Source organism: Peromyscus maniculatus, chromosome 8 (genome assembly GCF_049852395.1).
Source record: "Peromyscus maniculatus bairdii isolate BWxNUB_F1_BW_parent chromosome 8, HU_Pman_BW_mat_3.1, whole genome shotgun sequence".
Taxonomy (NCBI): Eukaryota; Metazoa; Chordata; class Mammalia; order Rodentia; family Cricetidae; genus Peromyscus; species Peromyscus maniculatus.
In genome coordinates this window covers 37,959,800-37,981,379 of record NC_134859.1, presented here as the reverse complement: position 1 = coordinate 37,981,379, position 21,580 = coordinate 37,959,800, and the positions used below count along the sequence as shown (strand labels likewise).

At 45.7% G+C, this 21,580-nt stretch overlaps 1 protein-coding gene across 3 annotated transcripts in view; it reads left to right on the top strand.

Moving 5' to 3' along the window:
* Positions 1-5,066: 5,066 nt before the first annotated feature.
* Positions 5,067-21,580, top strand: part of LOC102907646 (organic cation/carnitine transporter 2) — a 30,406-nt gene continuing 13,892 nt past the window's right edge. For all 3 annotated transcript variants that reach the window (XM_076578373.1, XM_042283994.2, XM_076578372.1), the window contains exons 1-2: positions 5,067-5,693; positions 14,295-14,398. Coding sequence is in view for 1 of the 3 variants with exons in the window: in XM_042283994.2 (XP_042139928.2) it covers positions 5,301-5,693; positions 14,295-14,398 (497 nt within the window). In the remaining 2 variants the exon portion in view is untranslated. The remainder of the gene's footprint in view (positions 5,694-14,294; positions 14,399-21,580) is intronic.

The following is a 21,580-nucleotide window of genomic DNA, read 5'->3' as shown; positions in this document are numbered from 1 at the left end:
TCCATAAGTTCAGTGACTCTAGAGAACCCCGACTAATACACCAAGGATCAAACTCAGGTCATTGGGTTTGGCAGCAAGCACTTTACCCACAGAGCCATCTTGCAAAACGCAGCATTTTCTATTCTAGTATAAACTAGCATTTCTCTGTGGTAAAACAAGACTTACGTTTCCCTTGTTTTTTCTGGACAGGAGTCAACATTCTTTTCACAGAGGTTTTCAATTATTTTGAAATGTTTAATAATATTTTAGGAAACAAGAAACTGCTTTCTCTCTTGGTAATTTCAAATAAGGACCACTTAAGATGTTAGCAAGAAGCAAATTCTCTTTTCAAAGCAGAGCCATGGAGATTCAGAAAGGAAGGAGACTGAACAGTCAGATGCAAAGAATGACCAATGCTTGTGGTAACATCTTTACCATGGTTTCTAAAGGACCTCACTGTTTGGTCCAGGATGGCTTCATATTTCTGATCCTCTTGCCTCTGTCTCAAATGCTAGACTTACAGATGTGCTACAACACCTGGCTCAGTGTGGTTTTATTTTAAAAATCTATGTGCTATGTAAATGTTTATTGTAGTGGTTTGAATAGGTATGGCCCACATAGGCTCATGTGTTTGAATGCTTGGCCCATAGAGAGTGGCACTATTAGGAGGTGTGGCCTTGTTGGAGGAAGTGTGTCACTGTGGACATGGGCTTTGAGGTCTTATATTCTCAAGCTACACTCAGTGTGACACTCAGATTCCTTCCTGTTGCCTGTGGATCAAGATGTAGAACTTCCTCGAAAATTATTATGGTCCTGACTTAATAATCTTCTTCCCAGGGGCCCAGAAGAGAAGGTATGAACAGGGGGAATAATCTGCAGGAAATGACTCTAAGTACCCTGAGTTCTTAGTCCGTCTACTTTATTCCTCCAGGATAAAATTCTCTCTACACAGCTTCAGTTCTGTTCTCATGCCTAGCTCCTTTCTTGCCTGATTTCTCTCTACATTTATCTGCTGTCCCCTCTAAGTTCTATCTTAATTCTCTCATCTTAGCTCTGCCCCATCTTGGTCTTTCTCATCTCATTCTTCCCCATCTGACTCTTCCTCGTCTTCCATCTCATTCTTCTAGTTCTCCATCTAGTTCTCCATTCAAAATCCTCCTCAGTCTCTGAGGTTTACAGTTATATACCCATGCAATAGCAGTGCTCTAGCTAAAGCCAGGTCACGAGGCTTGAATCCTGACAGGGTCATGAAGGCAGACACGAGTTTTCCTCAGGCAGTCAGCACCCAGCTTTCTTTTACAACCGAAAAGGGGAGTGGTAAAGGAGGAGGTCAACTAAGAGCTAAAATCAGTTAAGATATCAGAAAAAGGGACTTTGTTTTCTTTCTTTGGTTTTTCGAGACAGGGTTCCCTGTGTAGCTTTGTGCCTTTCCTGGAACTCACTCTGTAGACCAGGCTGGCCTCGAACTCACAGAGATCTGCCTGCCTCTGCCTCCCAAGTGCTGGGATTAAAGGTGTGCGCCACCACCACCCGGCAGAAAAAGGGAATTTGTGTGCTAAAACTACATTCCTAGAGGTGGTTAGGTAAATGTTAGGAGTCTATAATGTTAGTATAAATACCACTAAGGCTCTATAAGAAAGGAGGGTCTGAGTTTAATTTGCCTTAATTCAGGATCGTTTGGCCTTGCATGCTTTATTCAGATAAAATACACTGTTAGGAGTTCTTGGAAGCATACATAGCATACAAGAAAATCATTGCAGGAATCGATTAATCTATATACAAAAGCTAAAATATCACCAAGACTTCTTAAGCCATGGCTTGACCTTCGGAAAAGTCCTTTCCAAGTTGTAGCTTTTGTGACAGTAGCTGAATTCCATTACATTTTCCTGTGGCTTGCAGCAAGAACTCTCAACTCCTTCTCCAGCACCATGTCTGCCTCCATGATGCCATGCTACTCACCATGACAATAATGAACAAAACCTCTGAAACTATAAGCCAGGCCCAACTAAATGTTTTCCTTTGTAAGAGTTGCCGAGGTCATGTCTCTCTTCACAGCAATAGAAACCCTAAGACATTTACATTTATGTCTTTGTCTAAGAACTGGTAGCAATGCTAAATTCCCTTCTGTATTTTTGTTTTCAGTTTAGCCTGTATTAAATACCATCATGATTGTATTGTTTCACTTTAAAACAGATAAGCATGCACAGGACCACAAAAACAAATAAATAAAATAAAAACATGAGAGAACACAAAAACTTTAAAAGACATTTTCACAAAATAGGCATTTCTTGTAATTTTTAAATTATTAATAGCAGCCAAAATTCTTTTTTTTTTTTTTTTTTTTTTTTTTTTTTTGGTTTTTCGAGACAGGGTTTCTCTGTATAGCTTTGCGCCTTTCCTGGAACTCACTTGGTAGCCCAGGCTGGCCTCGAACTCACAGAGATCCGCCTGCCTCTGCCTCCCGAGTGCTGGGATTAAAGGCGTGCGCCACCACCGCCCGGCAGCAGCCAAAATTCTTAAAGGTTGTAAAATAGTACAACCCAAAAAGGTAGCCACTAACTAGATGTAGCTGCTAAGAATTTAAAGGTGTGCCTCACCAAATTCAATTGAAATGGGCCTTAAGTACACGTTGAACTCAGACTTAGTATATGAGATGGGATTAATGATTTTTAATAAGAATCAAATGCATTTATAATTTCCATATTAATTTTGTGATGAAATGATAACATTCTAGATATACGGGGTTAAATATATTATTACAATTTATTTCATACTTTTTAAAGAAAAGTTTTTCTTACAGTGGTGGGATCAAACTCAGGCCCTGGCACATGCCTGGCAAGCACTCTCCCACTGAGCCACACCCCAGCTCTAAAAGCTTTTAATATGCAGCACTGCCAGGTAGAACCCAGGACACCCGATTACAACTCAATTTCACATATCCCTGCAGGGGACATAATTATAATTAAAATTCTTTCTTCTTTATCTAAAGTTTCAGTTTAACCAGGTATACTTTTCATTTACTGAATCTGGAAATTCTATTCATATGGTTAATTTTAATTGTGATGGTCAATGTTGTCAGCCTTAAGGCATCTAGAGTCATCTTAGAGAGAAGCACTAGGCATCTCTGTGAGGGAGTTTCTATATTGGGTTAGTTGAAATGGGAAGACTAACCTTAACAGTGGGCAGCATCAGTTCCATGGTCTGGGGTCCAGGACTAAATGAAAAGGAGAAGGCAAGCTGAGTACCAGTAGTTATCACTCCTGGCTTCCTGGCTGAGGACAGATGACAAACAGCCTCATCCTCCTGCCACCAAGCCTTCCCAGAGTGACTGACTACCCCAACAGGGAGTCCAAACAAACCTTTCTCCCACCAAGCCTTCCCAGAGTGACTGACACCCCAACCAGGAGTCCAAACAAACCTTTCTCCCATCATGCCTTCCCAGAGTGACTGACACCCCAACCGGGAGTCCAAACAAACCTTTCTCCCCTAAGATGCTCTCATCTCTGCAACAAGAAACGTTACTAATACAACAGCTACCAAAACACTTTGAATGATTATGTACACTGCTGTGCAAAACCTGATGTCCCTGCTACTGATGAGGAGGGTAGAACACTTGAGGTCAAAGTTGCTGATCAAGCCAGGGCCATATAGCAAGACCTATCTCATATATATATATGTGTGTATATATATATATATATATATATATAAAATTGAAAATGTACCTTCTAATTTTATTAGGCAATGTTGCTTTAGAATCACACAGTTGCTGTTTTTATGCCCTACCTTTTTTTTTTAATTATTAGACTATATTACTTGGACAAAATATTAGTTTTCATGGTAAGGGTTTTTGTTCCTTTGAGATAAGAGTTTCACTATGCAGCACTGGCTGGCCCGGAAAGGCGGCTCCCACTGAACCCCGACAGTTGTTGAGGTTGTTTTGTTTTGTTTTTTTTGTCATTGTTACTGTTTGTTTTGTTTTTGTTTTAACTAATTGGCTCCTGAGTTAACTGAAAAAATTACAAACCTGAGAGTTCAGTCCTAAACTAAGATCCTTAATCCTGAAGACAAATTTTTACTATTTCTTAAATCAATTGAAAGCAACAAAATGATCTAAGAATGTAAAAGCATAGAGTGGGAGTCTGGGAATTAAAATTCATTGCCTCCTTTCTCATGACCAGTCTCAAAATCCTTTCCTTTTTAATATACATACTACTATTTTTTTTTTATTTTATGTTTATGAGTGATTTGCCTGAAAGTTTGTCTTGTCTATGCACCAAGTACATGCTTGTTGCCCATGTGAGCCGCTTTAGGCGTGTTGGGAAGAGAGCCCAGGTCGTCTGGAAAAGCAATCTGGGCTTTCTCCCCCCACCCACAACCCCACCCCAGACAAGGTTTCTCTGTGTAGCCCTGGCTATCCTGGAACTCACTCTGTAGAGCAGGCTGGCCTCAAACTCAGAGATCTGCCTGCCTCTGCCTCCCAAGTGCTGGAATTAAAGGTGTGTGCCATCACGCTCGTTGCAACCTAGGCTCTTAAACACTGAGCTATCCCTGTAGCCCCGAAAGATGCCACTCTTTTCAGGAAAAACTGCATGGAAGGTTGCTGTCAATGAGACTCTCAGATGGTCACAGCACCTTCTGACCCACAACAAAAGGTTCACCCTTAAATTCTGAGCCTCTCTCCAGTGAATGCCCAGGTTGGCCTAGGACAAAGGGCCTTGAGAGTCACCCCTTCCCCAAAGTAACCCTGGGAATCTACTCTGGGGCGTGACTTGAAAAGACCCAATCCCGGCCCCTAGAGCGGACCTGCTCGGGGCGTGGTCCACAGACGCCCCGCCCCGAGACCTGTAGGCATATGTCTGGGCGGAACTAGAAGAGACCACCCCACCCGGGTCCCACGGGGACCGGCAAAAGGGGCGTGATCAGATTAGGCCACACCCTCTCCCCGCCCTCCCAGTTCTGAAGCCAGGCTCAGCCCCGCCTTCCGCACGGCCCAGCCCGTTCTGAGTCCTTGCTCGGCTCCGCCTCCGGCGCACGCGCGGCCCGCGCCCACCGCGCGTCACTCAGTCCCCTGCCCCGCCCCCGCCCCCGCCGCGCCGGGCCTCAGAGCCGGGACGGCGGGGCGGGCCTTGCGGCCCAGGCCCAGGCCCAGAGCCCGCCCCGGCCTCAGGCCCTATGTAAGGTTGGCAGTGGCCGAGTCGGAGGCTGTGGTGGAAACTCACGAGCCTGCTCCTTGCTCACCCGCAGACGCCCGCAGCGCCCAGTCTCCTGCGCCGCGGTGTCCCCAGATCCCCGGCCGGGCGCTGTGGGCAGCTGAGGACAGCATGCGGGACTACGACGAGGTGACCGCCTTCCTGGGCGAGTGGGGACCCTTCCAGCGCCTCATCTTCTTCCTCCTCAGCGCCAGCATCATCCCCAATGGCTTCAATGGTATGTCAGTCGTGTTCCTGGCGGGGACCCCGGAGCACCGTTGCCTTGTGCCTGACACCGTGAACCTGAGCAGCGCGTGGCGCAACCACAGTATCCCGTTGGAGACGAAGGACGGGCGACAGGTGCCCCAGAAATGCCGCCGCTACCGACTGGCCGCCATCGCCAACTTCTCTGCCCTGGGGCTGGAGCCTGGAGTGGACGTGGACCTGGAGCAGCTGGAGCAGGAAAACTGCCTGGATGGCTGGGAGTACAGCAAGGATGTCTTCCTGGCCACCATCGTGACCGAGGTAGGTGGCAGGCCCCTGTCAGTGTCTGGTGACAACCGCGGGTGACGGTTGTAGTCCTTCCTCCAACGCACAGGCTCCCTGGTGATGGGCATCCTTCAGGCAGGACTCTCCATAAAACATAAATGTATGAGATGACTTCTAGCCACAGTATGTCCCTCAGAGTTCAAGTGTCAGGCTGGCCATCGTCCTTAGAGCCACATTGAAGATGGAGTCCAGAAGACCCTGCCCCTAGGAGATGCCCTGAGACCCTGAGTGATGCGACTTTGTCTAGTGATGTGATCCAGAGGAGCGGAGTTAGGGCTTGGTCCAGAGAAGTGCCACTGTCTTAGCATTTATGTTCAGAAAGGAAATACCCTTTGCAGAACTTTTCTAAGTTAAGGAAACACGTGTCCCAAACGCTCTTCCATTTCTCTAGTTACTCTTTCCTCCTTCACCTGTCCTCACCCCAAATGAAGTCTTGTCCTGCCCCATGAGAAATTGTTTTCCATTTACCCTCGATGGATTGTTACTTCTCAAGGACCCCTGGGTCTGAAGATCTATCGGGGTGACTTTATATGGAGTCTTTTCCACAGTATTCTGAGACAAGATCACTGGTGAGGTTTAATTATGGCACATAACCTTCATGTAGAGAGTGATGGAAACCTAAATCCTCATCTCCTTACTGTTTATTCTTTGTCTGAGCCCTTGCAGTCTCTCAGCTGGAGATGTGACATGCTGCTTAATGGGGCATGTGGAAGTGTTTTGGGGCTTAGGCACCAATTGTAGTTTCTAGGACTCCCCGCAGTACTGAGTATGCAGAAGAATGAAAGGGCCTTATGTGGTACCCTTGGGCAACAGGGTCACTGAATGTCAGGGATAGGGACTGACCAGTTAGGCTTCCTCATGGAGAAAGCTTCTTGGTGCACCTAGCCATTAGGTCCAGATCCAAGAGCAAGAAATGGTTACAGGAGGATGTATAGAAAGGAACAATAGGAAGAGGCTAAGCGTCCTTGTGTGGTATTAAGCCCCCTGGAGGCAGAGACTGAGCTTCCCTCTTTACAGGGGCTCTCAGGTGTGTTGATTCAAAGGGTCTGAGAGCATCCCCCTAAGAATCACTGACTGTTTTCTTTGGATGTTTGAAGTTTAATGTCTCCAAAACCTGGGCCAACCTACTACATAAGTAAGTAGTAAGAATGAAACCTGAGCTCCATTGGGGATTTTTAACCCAGTGACATCATGCCAGGGCCAGGCATCGCTACTGATGCTGGGCGGCGGTGGCACACGCCTTTAATCCCAGTACTCTGGGGGCAGAGGTAGGCACATCTCTGAGTCCAAGGCCAGCCTGGTCTGCATAGTGAGTTCCAGGACATCCAAGGTACACAGAGGAAAAACAAAAACAAACACAACAAAATCCAGTACTGACTAAGTTGTTAGTGCTTTTGATCTGAGTCCACAGCGGAGAGACTTTCCTTCCCACATCCTGATCTCCAGACTCACGAGTGCTTGGAAGCCAGTGGGGGCCCTGACAGCAGCGGCAGTGAGCTCGCCACACCAGTTCCTCGGACCGGTTTGTGGCTGCCCAGAGAAGGGGCAGTTGAACTCTGGAGCAGCTTGCTGCCCTCTCTCGAATTTTTACCCTGCCCTTAGGGGGACCCGGCTTGCTCTAAGCCCTTTCCCCTACTCACCATCGTCTTGCTTGCTGCCTAGGGTGGAGGCGGTATTGGGGAGCTCCCCAGAGGACGGCTGAGCAGCAAAAGTCCAGATCCTTTTGACCTACCACTGCTGCCAATGTCAGCCTGTCTTTTTTTTTTTTTCAATGGATCTGGATGTTATTGAACTGTCTCAGCAGTTTCATAAGAGCTATATGCCCTTTCACCTACTTACAGGTCAGCAGTCTTTGCAGGAGGGAGTTTAATACTTTACTTAACCCCTTTGTTTGGGGATCCTGGAATGCCTGACTTGAAGTTCAAGGCTTGTCCTCTCAGATGAGCAGCCACTGTTGAAAGCTGCTGCATTAACATTCTGATGACTTTTTCCAAGGCCTGTTTTCTTTCAACCCAAACCTGGCAGCTGACCAGTGCACCTAGTCAGCCCCCTGTCTGCTAAATGTCTCTAAGTCTGCCCTCTACCCCGAATCCAAGGTAGAGGTCTTTTAAGTACACTGGTATTGAATTCTTCTTGTCTTCTTTTTTCTTCTTCTTTTTCCCCTTTCGAGTTAAATTACATAAATCAAGTACTAAACTTTGCAGTAGATTATTAGGTTTCTGTGTCTCCCTGAATCTTGACAGGATGCTGGACAAGGGAGATTTTTTTATTGAAACTTTTTTATTGAAATGGTTAGTGAATAAATTATGAATCTTTCTAGAAGGCTTAAGAACTAACAGATAGACAAAAGAGAAACTTGAGGAACCACAAGATGGGCTGGAATGTTTTAAGGGAAATGTGATTCTCACCCCACTAACTGCAGCTTGGCTCTGGGTGTGTCTAAAACCAGGAAGTGGGGTTGGCCAAAAGCAAGAGACCCTTTCTATAAGGCCAGAGAGCTTTGTGAGCCCATGTTCCAGGAAAGCTTGGTGAGCTACATGGCTTGTAGGCTGGTGCCTCTTCTTGCTTCTTGTTCATCTCTGGGACACCTGGAAACTCCTACCCACGGTGCTGTGCTTCTGATCCAGGACTACCCCTTCCTCTGAGAACCTGGGTGATTTCTTAGGTTGCTGGGCCACCTGCTCTGTGGTTTCACGGACACTCAGCCGAGCCTGCAGGCAGAGAATTTTCTATATAGCTTTCTGGTGCCTATGAGTTAGGACTTCTGCAGCTGAAGTCTGGCATGGCTCTGCATTGTCCTACACCGTACCTGTCTCTGCTTCCCATAAGTCTCTTGCCAAGACATTGACAGGACTCCAGCTCACTCCCTGTTGTTCCAGACTAGCTTCTCCATCAGTCTTGCCTAGATCCTCTTGGAAAATGGGAGTTTTTCCCACTGTTACCCACAACCCACTGGATGGAAGTTCCCGACACCCTAGGCGGTGGGGCTGGCATGAGTCTGAAATATAGAGGCCAGAGACACCTGGAGCCAGGACCTCACTGCCTGCCTGTGCTACCCCCTACCCCACCCTGCCCACCCCAGAGATTCACAGACCCTCATCATTGCCTTTGTAGCCACATGGCAAACCAAAGTAGCCATCTGCTGGCCCTGACCCCTTGTGCATGCGTAGCCACAGTAGACACAGCAGGCGGGATCAGTCAAACCGAGCCCCTCTCTCGCTCAGGACCAGCACCCTGCGTCAGAGTTTGGGTAGTGACACAAGTCAGGGGTCATAGAAGAAAGACAAGAATGTATTCTAAAGATTGAAGTGTGGCGTTCATCTGGACTTTGAGCACATAGGCCCAACACCTTAAAGGAAATGATGATGTGGAAGGGTGGTGGCCCTGTTGTCCATTGACCCACTCACCCATGTATTATTTAGTTCAGGGCACTGTGGGCATGATAGAGGTTGTTAGAGCAAACAACTACTTCTCTTTTCCTGAGAGCCCTGAGGCAGTGATCCACTACTAATGTTTTTTCAATTTTATTTTGTGAAATTGAGCCTTGTTAAGTTGCCTAAGCTGACCACAAATGATCTTCCTGCCTCAGATTTCTGGTTGTTGGGCCTACAGACTCTCACAGCTAGGATTCACCATTAATTGTAGCAGAAAGCAGAACAGAATGTTTTAGGAATAATGGCCTTCAGCAGGAAGTGATACCTGCTAGTGTGCTGGAGCACTGATGCGGACACACTAGGTACACCTCAGGGGAGACGTTGGCCTCTTGGGCACAGATCCTATCTTCTCCTTAAGCTAGCTCATGGCTCTAAGAACATTTAGTCCCAGAAGACTGTATCCTCTCTCCTATCTCTCTCTGCCCCCCCCCTCCCCACTTCTTCCCATAGTTGAAAGGAATGCTCATTACATATGAGGTCAAGAGATGTGCTGCTTTGGGCTGAGAGATGACTCTGGGTAAGTGTGCTTGCTACACAAACGAAAAGACCTGATACTGAATTCCACATTGAAAAAAGAAAAAGAGGAGGGGAGGAAGGAAGGAAGGAGATGTCTAAATGGTAAGGAGCACTTTGTGCTCATCCAGAGGACCTGAGTTCAGTTTCTAGCACCCATGGGCAATTCACAACCACCTGTTACTCTAGCTCCAGAGGATCAAACACCTTCTTCTGGTGTGCACAGGTGAGCACACACATAAACACATAAATTTAAAAAGTCATACACAAAAATTTTTAAATCTTTTTTAAAAAGAGAAATAGAAAACTGGGTGTGGTGGGGCACACCTTTAATATAAGCACTCCAGGGGGCAGAGGCAGAGCGATCTCTGAGTTGGAGACCACAGCGAAGAAGCCCTGTCTCAAAAGAGAGGGTGGGGGGACCCCATCTCAAAGGAATAAAGCAGGACACCCAACATACTCCTCTAGTCTCCATGTATGTAAGCATACATGCCTATATACACATGCATACATATATACTACATATGCACTAAATAAATAAAATATATGACTCACCCTCTTTTAAAAAGCTCAATAGTTTTTTTTAAAGATTTATTTATATGTGTATAAGTATTTTGCATGCATGTGTTTGAAGTACCACATGCATGTAGTGCCTGTGGAGGCCAAAAGAGGGCTTGGGATCCTCTAGAAAAAAGCTCATCAGTGATTGAGACAAAAGAGATAAAGAGTCTATCTAAGTGGACAGTTAGAAAAGTTTTGACAACTATGTTAAAATACCCTTGAGCCCATTACTACTAGAGAGGTACATTTCTGACTAGAAAGAAGTGTGGACCCCTGGTCACAGCTGTTCTAGATTCTCCAAGTTTGGGTCCCCTCTTCCAGCTCTTCATCTATGAAGCCTGACACAGGGCCAGTGCCGCCCATCTACCTATCAGGCATTGATGGTCTGGTCTCAAGTGCTTTAGTGATAGCTGAGTAGCCAGATGAGTCCAGGAATACTAGGTTCATGTGTAAGTTCATCAAGCAGGGGTACTTAGCCTTGACACTGTGAGTCCATCATCCCACCTCTCCAACAAGAATTCAGGCCAAGTCCAAATGCCTACTGCATTGGATATGAAGGTTGACAGTTAAATGAATAGGTGGGACTCACCCTGTGCTTGTGAGACCTCTTGTCTTTCCTGACTTGACTCACAGGCTCCCTGTAGCCAGTAGGAAACAAATATTAATGTAAGTCAGGCCCTGAGAGGTGTTAGGGACTGTTGTATAGGGGTCGTTGCAGGTGTCTAGGTAGGGAAGCAAACCGTGCAGAAAAAATAAGAATGAAACCCTGAGCAGATTGACATCGTCAACCTGGACCAGACTTCAGGGAGTCTAATAACAGATGGTTTATTCCCAATATATTTAAGCCCAGTATAGTTTGGAGGAAAAGTTTCCTGGTGTAATACAATCACCAGTGTACAAAGAAGAGTAATTACATTGAAACTCAACTCAGAGAGTACATGTCATTTCTTCAAAGAAGATGGGTTCTAGAGATAGGCTATCTATACTAGCTTAAAGGCCTAAGGGTCTGGCCTGCTCTCATCATAGCGATAGCATTGAGGTCAGTTGGGCTATTAGCCATCTCAGGTCCTGGTTGTGGGAGCTTGGGAGAGCCCCTGGCTATCATGGTCATTTAGATTACTAGCCACCTCGAGTCCTGGCTGTAGGAGCTTGATATGGCCTGGCCCAACAGATAACACAGATCACCAGGCAGTTAATCACTCCCAATTCTTAGCTTTCTAGATGGAAGAACAGATTTTTTTTGTCTTTCTCATTGGAAAGATAATCCTGTGTGCCTAATATTCCTGGTTTCTCTGGAGATCTGTGTGTGCAAGGACCTTCATACTTTGCTCCCAACACTGTCAGTGGTGGGTGACAGCATAGTTACTTCATTAAGTTAGCCTCTTACCCATACTAAGGATAAGGTAAGTCCAGCAGGTAGAGTGAAAGCATGAAAGGTGCTACCATGCCGGCCTGGAGATCAGTTTAACCTGCTTTTACACCGTGTCCAGCCTTGCAATGTGTTTGGGGGACTTACTGACGTCCACAGCTCTAGAACTCAGGTCTAGAATCTTTTCCTTTTTTCCCTTTCCTCCTCCACATCTTCCTCCCTTTTTGTATAAAAGACATGATCTGATGTAGCCCAGATTAACCTTAATATTAACATGTATCTGAGGAGACCTTGAACATTGACATTCTAATCCTTCTTCCCAAAAGCTAGGATTATACACATGAACCACCATACATCATTTGTGCCATGCTGAGGATTGAAGCCAGGGCTTCATGTATGCTAGGCAAGTACTCTACCAACCAGCTTCATCTCAGCCCTCTGAGTGGATTTCTTGTCTAGCATGGCTGTATTAGTCCCCAAACATCACAATGGACACGTGGATAAACAGCTTCCAGCAACTTACCTTTCACTTCATCTTTGTTTTAGCAAAAGTAATACATTTATCATATTTAAGAATGGCATAGGTCTGGAGAGATGGCTCAGTGGTTAAGAGCACTGGCTGCTCTTCCTGAGTTCAATTCCCAGCAACCACATGGTGGCTCACAACCATCGGTAATGAGATCTGGTGCCCTCTTCTGGCATGCAGGGGATACATGCAGGCAGAACACTGTATACACAATAAATAAATAAATCTTTAAAAAAAAAAAAAAAGGAATGACAGTAGCCATAATGTAGTCTATGACACACAGCTTCACAGAAGCTTAGAAGCTGCCTGCCATCATTGATTAATTCAGCTTTGTGACCCCAACCACTCCTAGTTATGGCTTTAACAGTCATGTGTGGATGGTGGCCACTCTAGGAACATTTATCCACCTACCCTGTATCTGGGTATTGGCACCATCAAGGTAGGTGGAGCCTGGAGGAGCAAGAGCATCTGGGTCCTGATGCTGAGCATGCTTGACTCCTGCTGGCCTCTACTTCCTCTTTGACTTGGGGATCAGATATCCACAATTATCTCCTGGTATGGGGATCACCACCTCACTTAGCTCATCCAGAAGTCCATGTTACTCCAAAGTGAAGAGCTAGTCGTGTGCCTGAGGCTGTGATGGAGGTTCTTTATATCCAGCCAGTAGGGTGCCTCCACAGTCAGGTGTAGGTGACTGCATGAGCCCAGGACATCAGAGAGGCCCAGTTGTTTAGTCCTCTGCCAGCAGCCTGGAAGGCATTCTTTGTGAGGGCAACACATCTCCTGTCTCTGTTGAGTGCTGGGGAGGCAGCAGGCTCTGTGGAAGGTAGGCAATAGTCTGCTGCCAGGAGAGGGAGGCCTAGATTGCCATGAGGGTGGCTGCACTTGTGAGGTCTACAGAGGTTCCTAACTGCACATAGTCTCTGACCAAGCAATATCTTTCTGGGAAACACCAAAGTCCCTGTTTGGACTTTCATCCAGTCTCCAGCTCCATATTGGGCTGAGGCAGCTACATGTCTAAGTTTACTCTTTCCCCATGTATTCCACCTCTCCCTGCACACCTCATTGCCTGGTTGTGGTAACTATAGATGGAATCACATTTTGAGTGCTAGAAAATCTAACAGTGAAGCCTGTTTCCTACCCCAATCTCTGTTTTCTAGACAAGGAAATTGAGGCACTGTTCAGTATGACGGGCAGGGCTTCATGTGAGGTTGGAAAACTAGTTAACACTTGAGTAGCAATTTGTCTTACTCAGTGTTCTATTGCTGTGAAGACACCATGACCATGGCAACTCTAATAAAGGAAAGCATTTAATTGGGTTTGCCTTACAGTGTCAGAGAGTTAGTCCACTGTCATCATTGGCAAGGAGCATGGCGGCACACAGGCAGACATGGTGCTGGAGAAGTAGCTGAGAGTTCTGTATCCAGGTAGGCAGGCAACAGGAAAAAGACAGCCAGTAGGCCTGGCATGGGCTTTTGAAAACCTCAAAGCCCATCCCCTGTGACACACTTCCTCCAACAAGGCCATGCCTCCTAATCCTTTCAAATAGTGTCACTCTCTGGTGACCAAGTAGTCAAATCTATTAGCCTATGGGGGCCATTCTCATTCAAACCACCACACAGTTAAAACCAAGTTTTCTGACTCCAGTCTGTAGCTCCAAGGCATAACTGGGCTTTGTCCTGTCGGTGTGTGGCGTCGGATATTCCACCTTAGGATGTCACAAGGACTGAGGGGCAGAGCTAAAGGAGCAGGTCTAGACACAACACTCTAGGCCCTTTGGCCTCAGTCTTCTGCTGGATGCTTTGCCTCTTAGACTCCCTCAGCTCCAGTGGCCTGAAGTGCATTGAGCAATGGTACCTCGTCTCTTCCACAGCCTTCGGCTCTGTCTGGAGTCTTAGTAGTAAGCATAACAGGCCTTGCTGACCAGAGGTCATTGTCTGGGTAGAGTGCTACTTCTTGCCCCTCTCCCCTCCTCACAACGAAGCAAGACATGGGAGCCTGCACTAGGAAAGACAAGAGGGAGAGGGAGAGGCCACCTGCTTTCTCTGCATTGCTTGTGTTAGTGAGCTCGTATACTCAGGACATTCAGGGATGCAGGGATGCCAATTCATTTAACAAGAAGCCTTAACTTTCAGAAAAGGAGTGAGTAACGCATCCCTTTCCTCTTCCTACAGTGGGACCTGGTGTGTCAGGATGATTGGAAAGGCCCGTTCACCATCTCCCTGTTTTTCGTGGGTGTACTGATGGGCTCCTTCATTTCAGGACAGCTCTCAGACAGGTAAGATGTCTGTCTTCTGCAGTCGCACAGCACCCAAGTACTGATCAAGGAGTATGTAGCCTGAGTTGACTTCAACTGATGGTATTCTCTTAGCCCACAGCCATCCATTTCAGAAGCAGCAGCAGCTATGTCTAGCTTAGACTTCCATATCAAATACAATGGGCCAACAACTTCTCACATAATTTCCCAAATCTTTTTTTTAGTTTTTTTTGAGACAGGGTTTCTCTGTGTAGTTTTGGTGCCTGTCCTGGATCTCGCTCTGTAGACTAGGCTGGCCTCGAAACTCACAGAGATCTACCTAGCTCTGCCTCCCTAGTGCTGGGATTTAAAGGCGTGCACCACCACCGCTTGACAATTTCCCAATTCTTGCTGAGCAGAGAAACCATTGCCAGCCAAGCCATGTGTACCCATGGTCCAATGACCAGTTGATTTGCCATGATTCACTTCTGCACAAAGGTGGCCCCCTTTCCCTGGGAGATATAGTACTCTCCAATTCCTGGGAAAGGGAGAGAGAGGTTGACACTATACATGTGTGGATGCACTGTTATTGTAGAGCATGGCAATACTATGGTGGCCACTCCTGTATTCTAAAGATAGGGTTCTGTCTCTGAGCAAGGTGAGAGAAGATAGAGAACTCACTAGTCAGTTTGTGGTATGAGGAGCAGAACTCTGGTGTCCCTTAGGTAAGTGGCCAGTGGTTATGGCACTTACTGTATGACTAAGAGAATGAATGTTATTTGTTATAAGCATGATAGTTGCACAATTTTAAAGTTTTTATCTAAGATCTAACAGTGGCTCAGAGAATCAAAAAACCCTTGAAATTAAAGTAGTAAATGCGGTGCACACCTCTAATCCCAGTATTCAGATGGCTGAGACCACAGGATTATAGTTCAAGGCTATCTTGGGCTGCTTAGGTAGACCCTCCCTCAGCAACCAAAGGCAATAAGTCATGAAATTATATGCAAAATTATATGAGAGTTTGCTGTTCTTATTGTTGTTTTCATCAAGGTCAGTAGCTTTGGGGAAGTTCTCAGGATCTATTATGTTATGTCCTCTATTTGGAGCTTTGGCATCTATCAAAGACATCTGAGGTCAGAAGAGAGGCCTTTAGCAGATCCTTGGCCATGGTGGCTCTGATAGGACACTTCTAGACCCAATAGAGCAGTGTTTCTCAACGTGTCAGTCGAGACCCTTTTGAGGGTCAAATGACCCTTTCACAGGGGTCATATATCAGATATCCAGCATATAAGATATTTAATTATGATTCATAACAGTAACAAAATTACAGTTATGAAGTAGCAACAAAAGTAATGTTGTGGTTAGGGTCACTACAATGTGAGGAACTGTATTAAAGGGTACAGCAGTAGGAAGGGTGAGAGCCACTGCAATACAGGGTGCTGCAGCATCCTCCTGGCTAGCAAGGAGGCTCATAGAGAAGTCCAGGCTGAGTCAAAATGTCATCCTGTCTGGGGAGCAAAACTACCTTATTCTGTCACATACACTCAGGGTTATATGACTGCATGTTTAAATCTATGGGTCATCTCACATTATTACTCAATTTTTTTCTGTTTTTTTCAAGATAGGATTTTTCTGTGTAGCCCTGGCTATCCTGGAACTTGCTCTGTAGACCAGGCCGGCCTTGAACTCACAGAGATCCGCCTTCCTCTGCCTTTTAAGAGCTGGGATCAAAGGTGTGCGCCACCTCTGCCCATCATAATGCTTTTGTTTGTTTTTTATAATTTTTTATTATTATTTTGTAAATGGGGGAGAGGTGTGTGAGCATCAAAATGTATCTGCAAATCTATCTATCTATCTATCAATCTATCAGTCTATCTATCAATCTATCTATCTATCTATCTATCTATCTATCTATCTATCTATCTATCTCTCTATCTATCTACCGAGGCAAGGTCTTTTTTTCCTTAGCTGACCTGGCACTTGCTATGTAAACCAGGCTGACATTACAGTCAGTCCCCTGCCTTACCTTCCTGATGCTACAATTACGAGGATGTATCACTACTCTCCGCTAATGAACTTATATGTGTGCATATCTCATTAGATTTATTTTTTCTGGAGTCATCTCGTGATAAAAAGCAGAAATATTCCAGTCACCAGGGTGCATTAAAGAGGTCATAGGCTGTGACCGTAGATTGCCGACTCTGGCATAGCCTGAGGCCCCCACTGTTGGGGAATGATGCTGCTCTCTTTTTGTTGCTGTTGCTATTGTTGTTTTTCAAGACAGGGTTTCTCTGTGTAACAGTTCTAGCTGTCTTGGAACTCAATTTGTAAACCAGGCTGACCATGAATTCACAGAGATCAACCTGCCTTTGCCTCCTGAGTACTGGCATCAAGGTGTGCACCACCACTGCCCAGCTGCTGCTTCACTTAATCTAGTAACAAGCATCAATCTATTGCTTTCATTGGTTTAGCAAATATATAGTATGTAATGTGTGCAAAACACTGTTCTATTCTAAGTACAGCATAACTTAAACACCAAATAGATAACCTTATCCTCACAACCCTCTGAAGCAGGAACTGTTATTCCCATTTTATAAATGAGGAAAGTAAAACACAGAGGTTAAGTTCTGTGCCCCGGGTTACAGAGCTGGCAAGTGGCTGGTTATATTGAGGCCCAGAGATCCTTGACCACTGGTTTATGAACTACCACTAAAGACCTCTGCTCACCTGGAACTTGTCCTTGGCAAGACAGATAGATGACTCAACTTAATGAGGGAGTGATTGTTTTCCTTGGCCATGGGAAACAATACCAGAGAAGGACAGAGTGCTGTGGGAGTGTCTGACAGGGCCAGGGGAGGCTTTACTGAGAAGCAAAGCATGAGCTGAAGCTGGAAGATGAGTAGAAATTTGTTGTCAAAAGCGGTAGAGAGATGAAAAGATTCTGGGCAGGAAGAAGAGCTGTGTGTTAAGGTCTAGACAGAGGCTTGGAAATAGAAAAAAGTCCACTGTGGTTGAGGTCTGGAGAATGGGGCAAAGGCAAGGGCCATGAGGCAGGCAGAGGCCTGAGCAGATGGACAAACTGGACTTAGCTGAGACCAAAGTGAGGCGTTTGGGTTCAGACACAGAGCAGTGAGGACTCTTGAGAGTTGGGGGGGGGGGTTGTTTTTGTTTTTGTTTTGTTTTGTTTTGTTTTTTTAACTTGAGTGTGACTATGAGACAAGCAATTTGAAAGACTTTGATAGGCTTGTAGAGAAGGAAGGAAAACGAGAGCCCTTAAGGGGACTGGTTAAAAGATCTCCAGTGGTCCATGCAAAACATGATGGTGCTGAGCATAGGATCAAGGCTGGAGAGATGAGGTAGTGAAGTCAGGAGGACTTGCTGACTGGTCAGATGTGGAGAGTGAGGAGGGAAAGGTCTCTGGCCTTCATAACAAAGTGAGGGAGATTATACCCTTTTCTAAACTGAGAACCACATTTGCAGAGGAGACATTGAATTTAGTTGTAAGGTATTGAATTTGGGGTGATTATGAGACCCCTAATTGGAGAGATTCAGTGTGGTTTTGAATGTATAGCTACTCTATGATTGGTTCCTGTAATGGCAGAGGAGGGGCAGGACCAGGCTGAGAGGTCCTTCATGTAGAAGTGAGGAATTCAAGGGTGCAATGGCCACTGAATCTCAGAGAAATTGAGCTGATGTCACAATCAAGGAGGAAGTGCCCCAAGCTGGGTGTAGAAACCACACCAGTTGTGTCCTAGATTAACTGGATCTTTATGAGCCATCTTAAGAGCCTGTGTACTGTGCATGGAACACCATGATGAGCTGAGGAAAAGTGTTTAAGTTCCACACTAAAGGGTTTACTCCCAAAGAAACAATGGAAACAAAATTCATGAGCATACTAGAGATTACCTTCCCTACAGAAGGGTGATGGTGTGTGTTGAAAGACCTCTTCTGAAATTTTTGAGGCAGGGAGCTGGGGATGTATCCCAGTTGGTGAAGTGTTTGGCTAGAATGCATGAAATCCTAGGTTTGATCTACACACCAAATAAACCAGGTGTGGTGATGCACCCCTGCAATCCCAGTACTTAGAAGATGAAGGCAGGAGGAGGATTAGGAGTTTAAGGTCCTATTCAGTTACATAGTGACTTAGAGACCAGCCTGGGATACATGACACCCGTGTGTGTGTGTGTGTGTGTGTGTGTGTGTGTGTGTGTGTGTGTGTGTGTGTGTGTGTGTGTGCTGGCTTGTGCACCTGAAATTTCTTTTAAGTTAGCTTACTTAGACTGTAGCCGGAAGTTGTCCTGTGTCTCTGATCCTACCAGCCCGTGGTCAGGGCGAATCTCTCCCACCAGCTTCCCGAAGCTGCTTGGTCCTAAGTAAACACACAGAGGCTTATATTACTTATAAATGTATGGCCTATGGGTCAGCTAGCTTCTTGCTAGCTAGGTCATATAACTTAACTCAACCCATTTCTATTAGTCTATATGTTGCCATGTGGCCATGGCATTACCGGTCTGTGGGCATCTTGTTGCTCCTTGGGCAGCAAGCTGGCATCTCTCTGACTCCACCATTCTTCCTCTCATCTTCAGTTGAGTGTACCGCCTACCCTTATCCTGCCCTGCCATAGGCCAATGCAGCTTTATTCATCAACCATCAGAGCAGCACATATTCACAGCGTATAGAAAGGCATCCCACAGCATCAGCCTGAAAATGAAAGCACTGAAGTGCTATGTTCTGACTGCACTCCTTGCCTGCAGCTCCCAGCACCACCCTCAAGCCTGTCTGCACAGCCAGAGAAGTGCTAGGGCTTGTGAGGTGGGCAGCTCTACTTCTTCTGAGTGCCAGGTTTAAAGTGGAATTTTTGTCTCAATCTGTTGTCTTAAAGTATCAACACTGTTTTTCATTTTGTTTTGCTTTTGTTTTTTTTAGACAGGATTTCACTGTGTAGCCCTAGCTGTCCTGGAACTCACTCTGTAGACCAGGCTGGCGTCTGCCTCCCAAGTGCTGGGATTAAAGGCATATGCCATCACTGTTCGGCTCAACAGTAACTATATGTGGGACAAAAGTTGAGCTTTCTTCCTGGCATATTACTAAGTCTAAAGTTCAAGTTCAAATAAATTAATCCTAGATTGCCATAGCCTTTTATGTGACATTATCAGGATATCTTTTTGGATTATGAGAGACTCAACACTAGAAAGAAGTAGGTTAATGTTTCCTGGCTTTGTAAATATATGTTTGCCATTTCATTGACAGCCTTTAAACGTGAGGTCTGTGGGTGGGAGAGATGCTCAGAGTAAAGATACTTGCCAAGCTCAAGCCCCTGGATTCTGTCATAGGGATGCGCATGGTCGAAGGAAGGAACCAACTCCAGCAAGTTGTCCTCTGACCTCCGCATGTACCTCTGTAGTTCACATGCACCCCACCCCATCCAAAACTGTAAGAAATTAAAAATGAAGTTCACATGAGGTTTTCTGGTCTAAGCATGGTTGTGCATGCCTGTAATCCAGGCACTAGAGGCTAAGCAGGAGGATAGACTTAGAGGTTAGCCCAAGCTATATGGTAAGACATGGTTTAAAAACAAACAACAAGCAAAACCCAAAGAACACAAACAAGTTTTTTTCTTCACACCCTCCAGCTGCCCAAGAGTAGTGGTATGAAAGGGTTCCCTAGCTCTCTGTCATCCTGCTGAGCAGCCTTTGGGAGGAAAGGGGGAGAGTTTGCACGGGTCTGCCTTGTCTCTGTAGCATGCCCTCCTTACAGAACAGTGCAGCGAAACGGGAGTGTCCCTGACCAGAGTTTCTCAATTTCTTCCTTAATGACATTTTGGGCAATCTAATTGTATTGCTCTGGGGCGTTCTAGAGTATTTAGCAATATCTCTGGCCTCATCCACTAGATACACCCCTCCCTGGATTATGATAACCCAGAGATAAACTAACAACAGAAGCTGTTCTACTGAGGCAAAGCAGCAAGCCCCCTTTCATAGCCACAAAGCCTGCGCAGTTTTGGTTCAGTCCTTCCCCCAAAAGCTTCTGCTGGCCAGCTAATTGCTGCCACTCAAGCCCTGTGTTCAGCAAAGCACACCTAATTCTAGCCATGGGTATACTCAGAATCTAACTCCACTCCCCACCTAATGCTTTGTCTTCACTAAGCAGGAGGCTCAAGGTGGCAGTTTTCATTACCTCAATTCCTGAACTTCCTTCATAGACCCAATGAGAAGTTAGTGAATGGAAAATGTGTCATAGGATTAATGATCTCTCCCTCTAGACCACTGGTTCTCAACATGTGGGTTGTGACCTCTTTGGGGATCAAACTACCATTTCACAGGTGTCACATATCAGATGTCCTGCAAATCAGATATTTACATTATGATTCATAACAGTAACAAAATTACCATTATGAAGTAGCAATGAAAATAATGTTATGGTTGGGGGTCACCACAACATGAGGAACTGTTTTAAAAGGATGCAGCATTGGGAAGGTTGAGAACCACTGCTCTAGAATAAATCCTTCCCTACTTCCAGTAGTGCCCCATTGTCAGGGAGATCTTCCCAGGATGCCCAGTCCCTACCCTTAGAGTCTGAGTCCCTTTGCTGTGTCTCTAGGGACCTGGGGACCATTTCTTTTATGCACTTGTCTCAGTGTGTATTGGTGTGTCTGGTAGCATGTTAATTAAAGTGTGATTGGTATTGTCTCACCAGACAGTAGCTTCTGGAGGGCAGAGGTGACACTCTTTGAAAGCAGAAGCATTGCCGGTGTCTAATATAAGAGAGTAAGCATTCATTGAATGCACATGGCATGAGCCAGCTCAGACCAGTCTCAAGCAGAATCTGCCACTTTCCCCCAGATGGACTTGTTCCTTCCTTTTGTGGCATCCACTTTAACAACAACAAGCCAACAAACACATTGTTTGCCTGGTTGGTTGGTTTCAGGTTTTTGTTATATTTTGTTTTGGTTTGGTTTTTTGGTTTTTCAAAAGAGGGTTTCTCTGTGTATCCCTAGCTGTCCGGGAACTTGATTTTGTAGACCAGGCTGGCCTCAACTCAAAGAGATCTGCCTGCCTCTGCCTCCCAATTGCCAGGATTGAAGGTGTGTGCCACCACCGCTCAGCTACAAATTTGTTTTTTAAAGTGAGTAAAGATACAGAAGATATCATAGAATGAATGTGTGGTTTAATGAGTTATTCCAGGAAATAAGCTGAAAGGTTTGGGACTTGGAGTTCAAAGGTG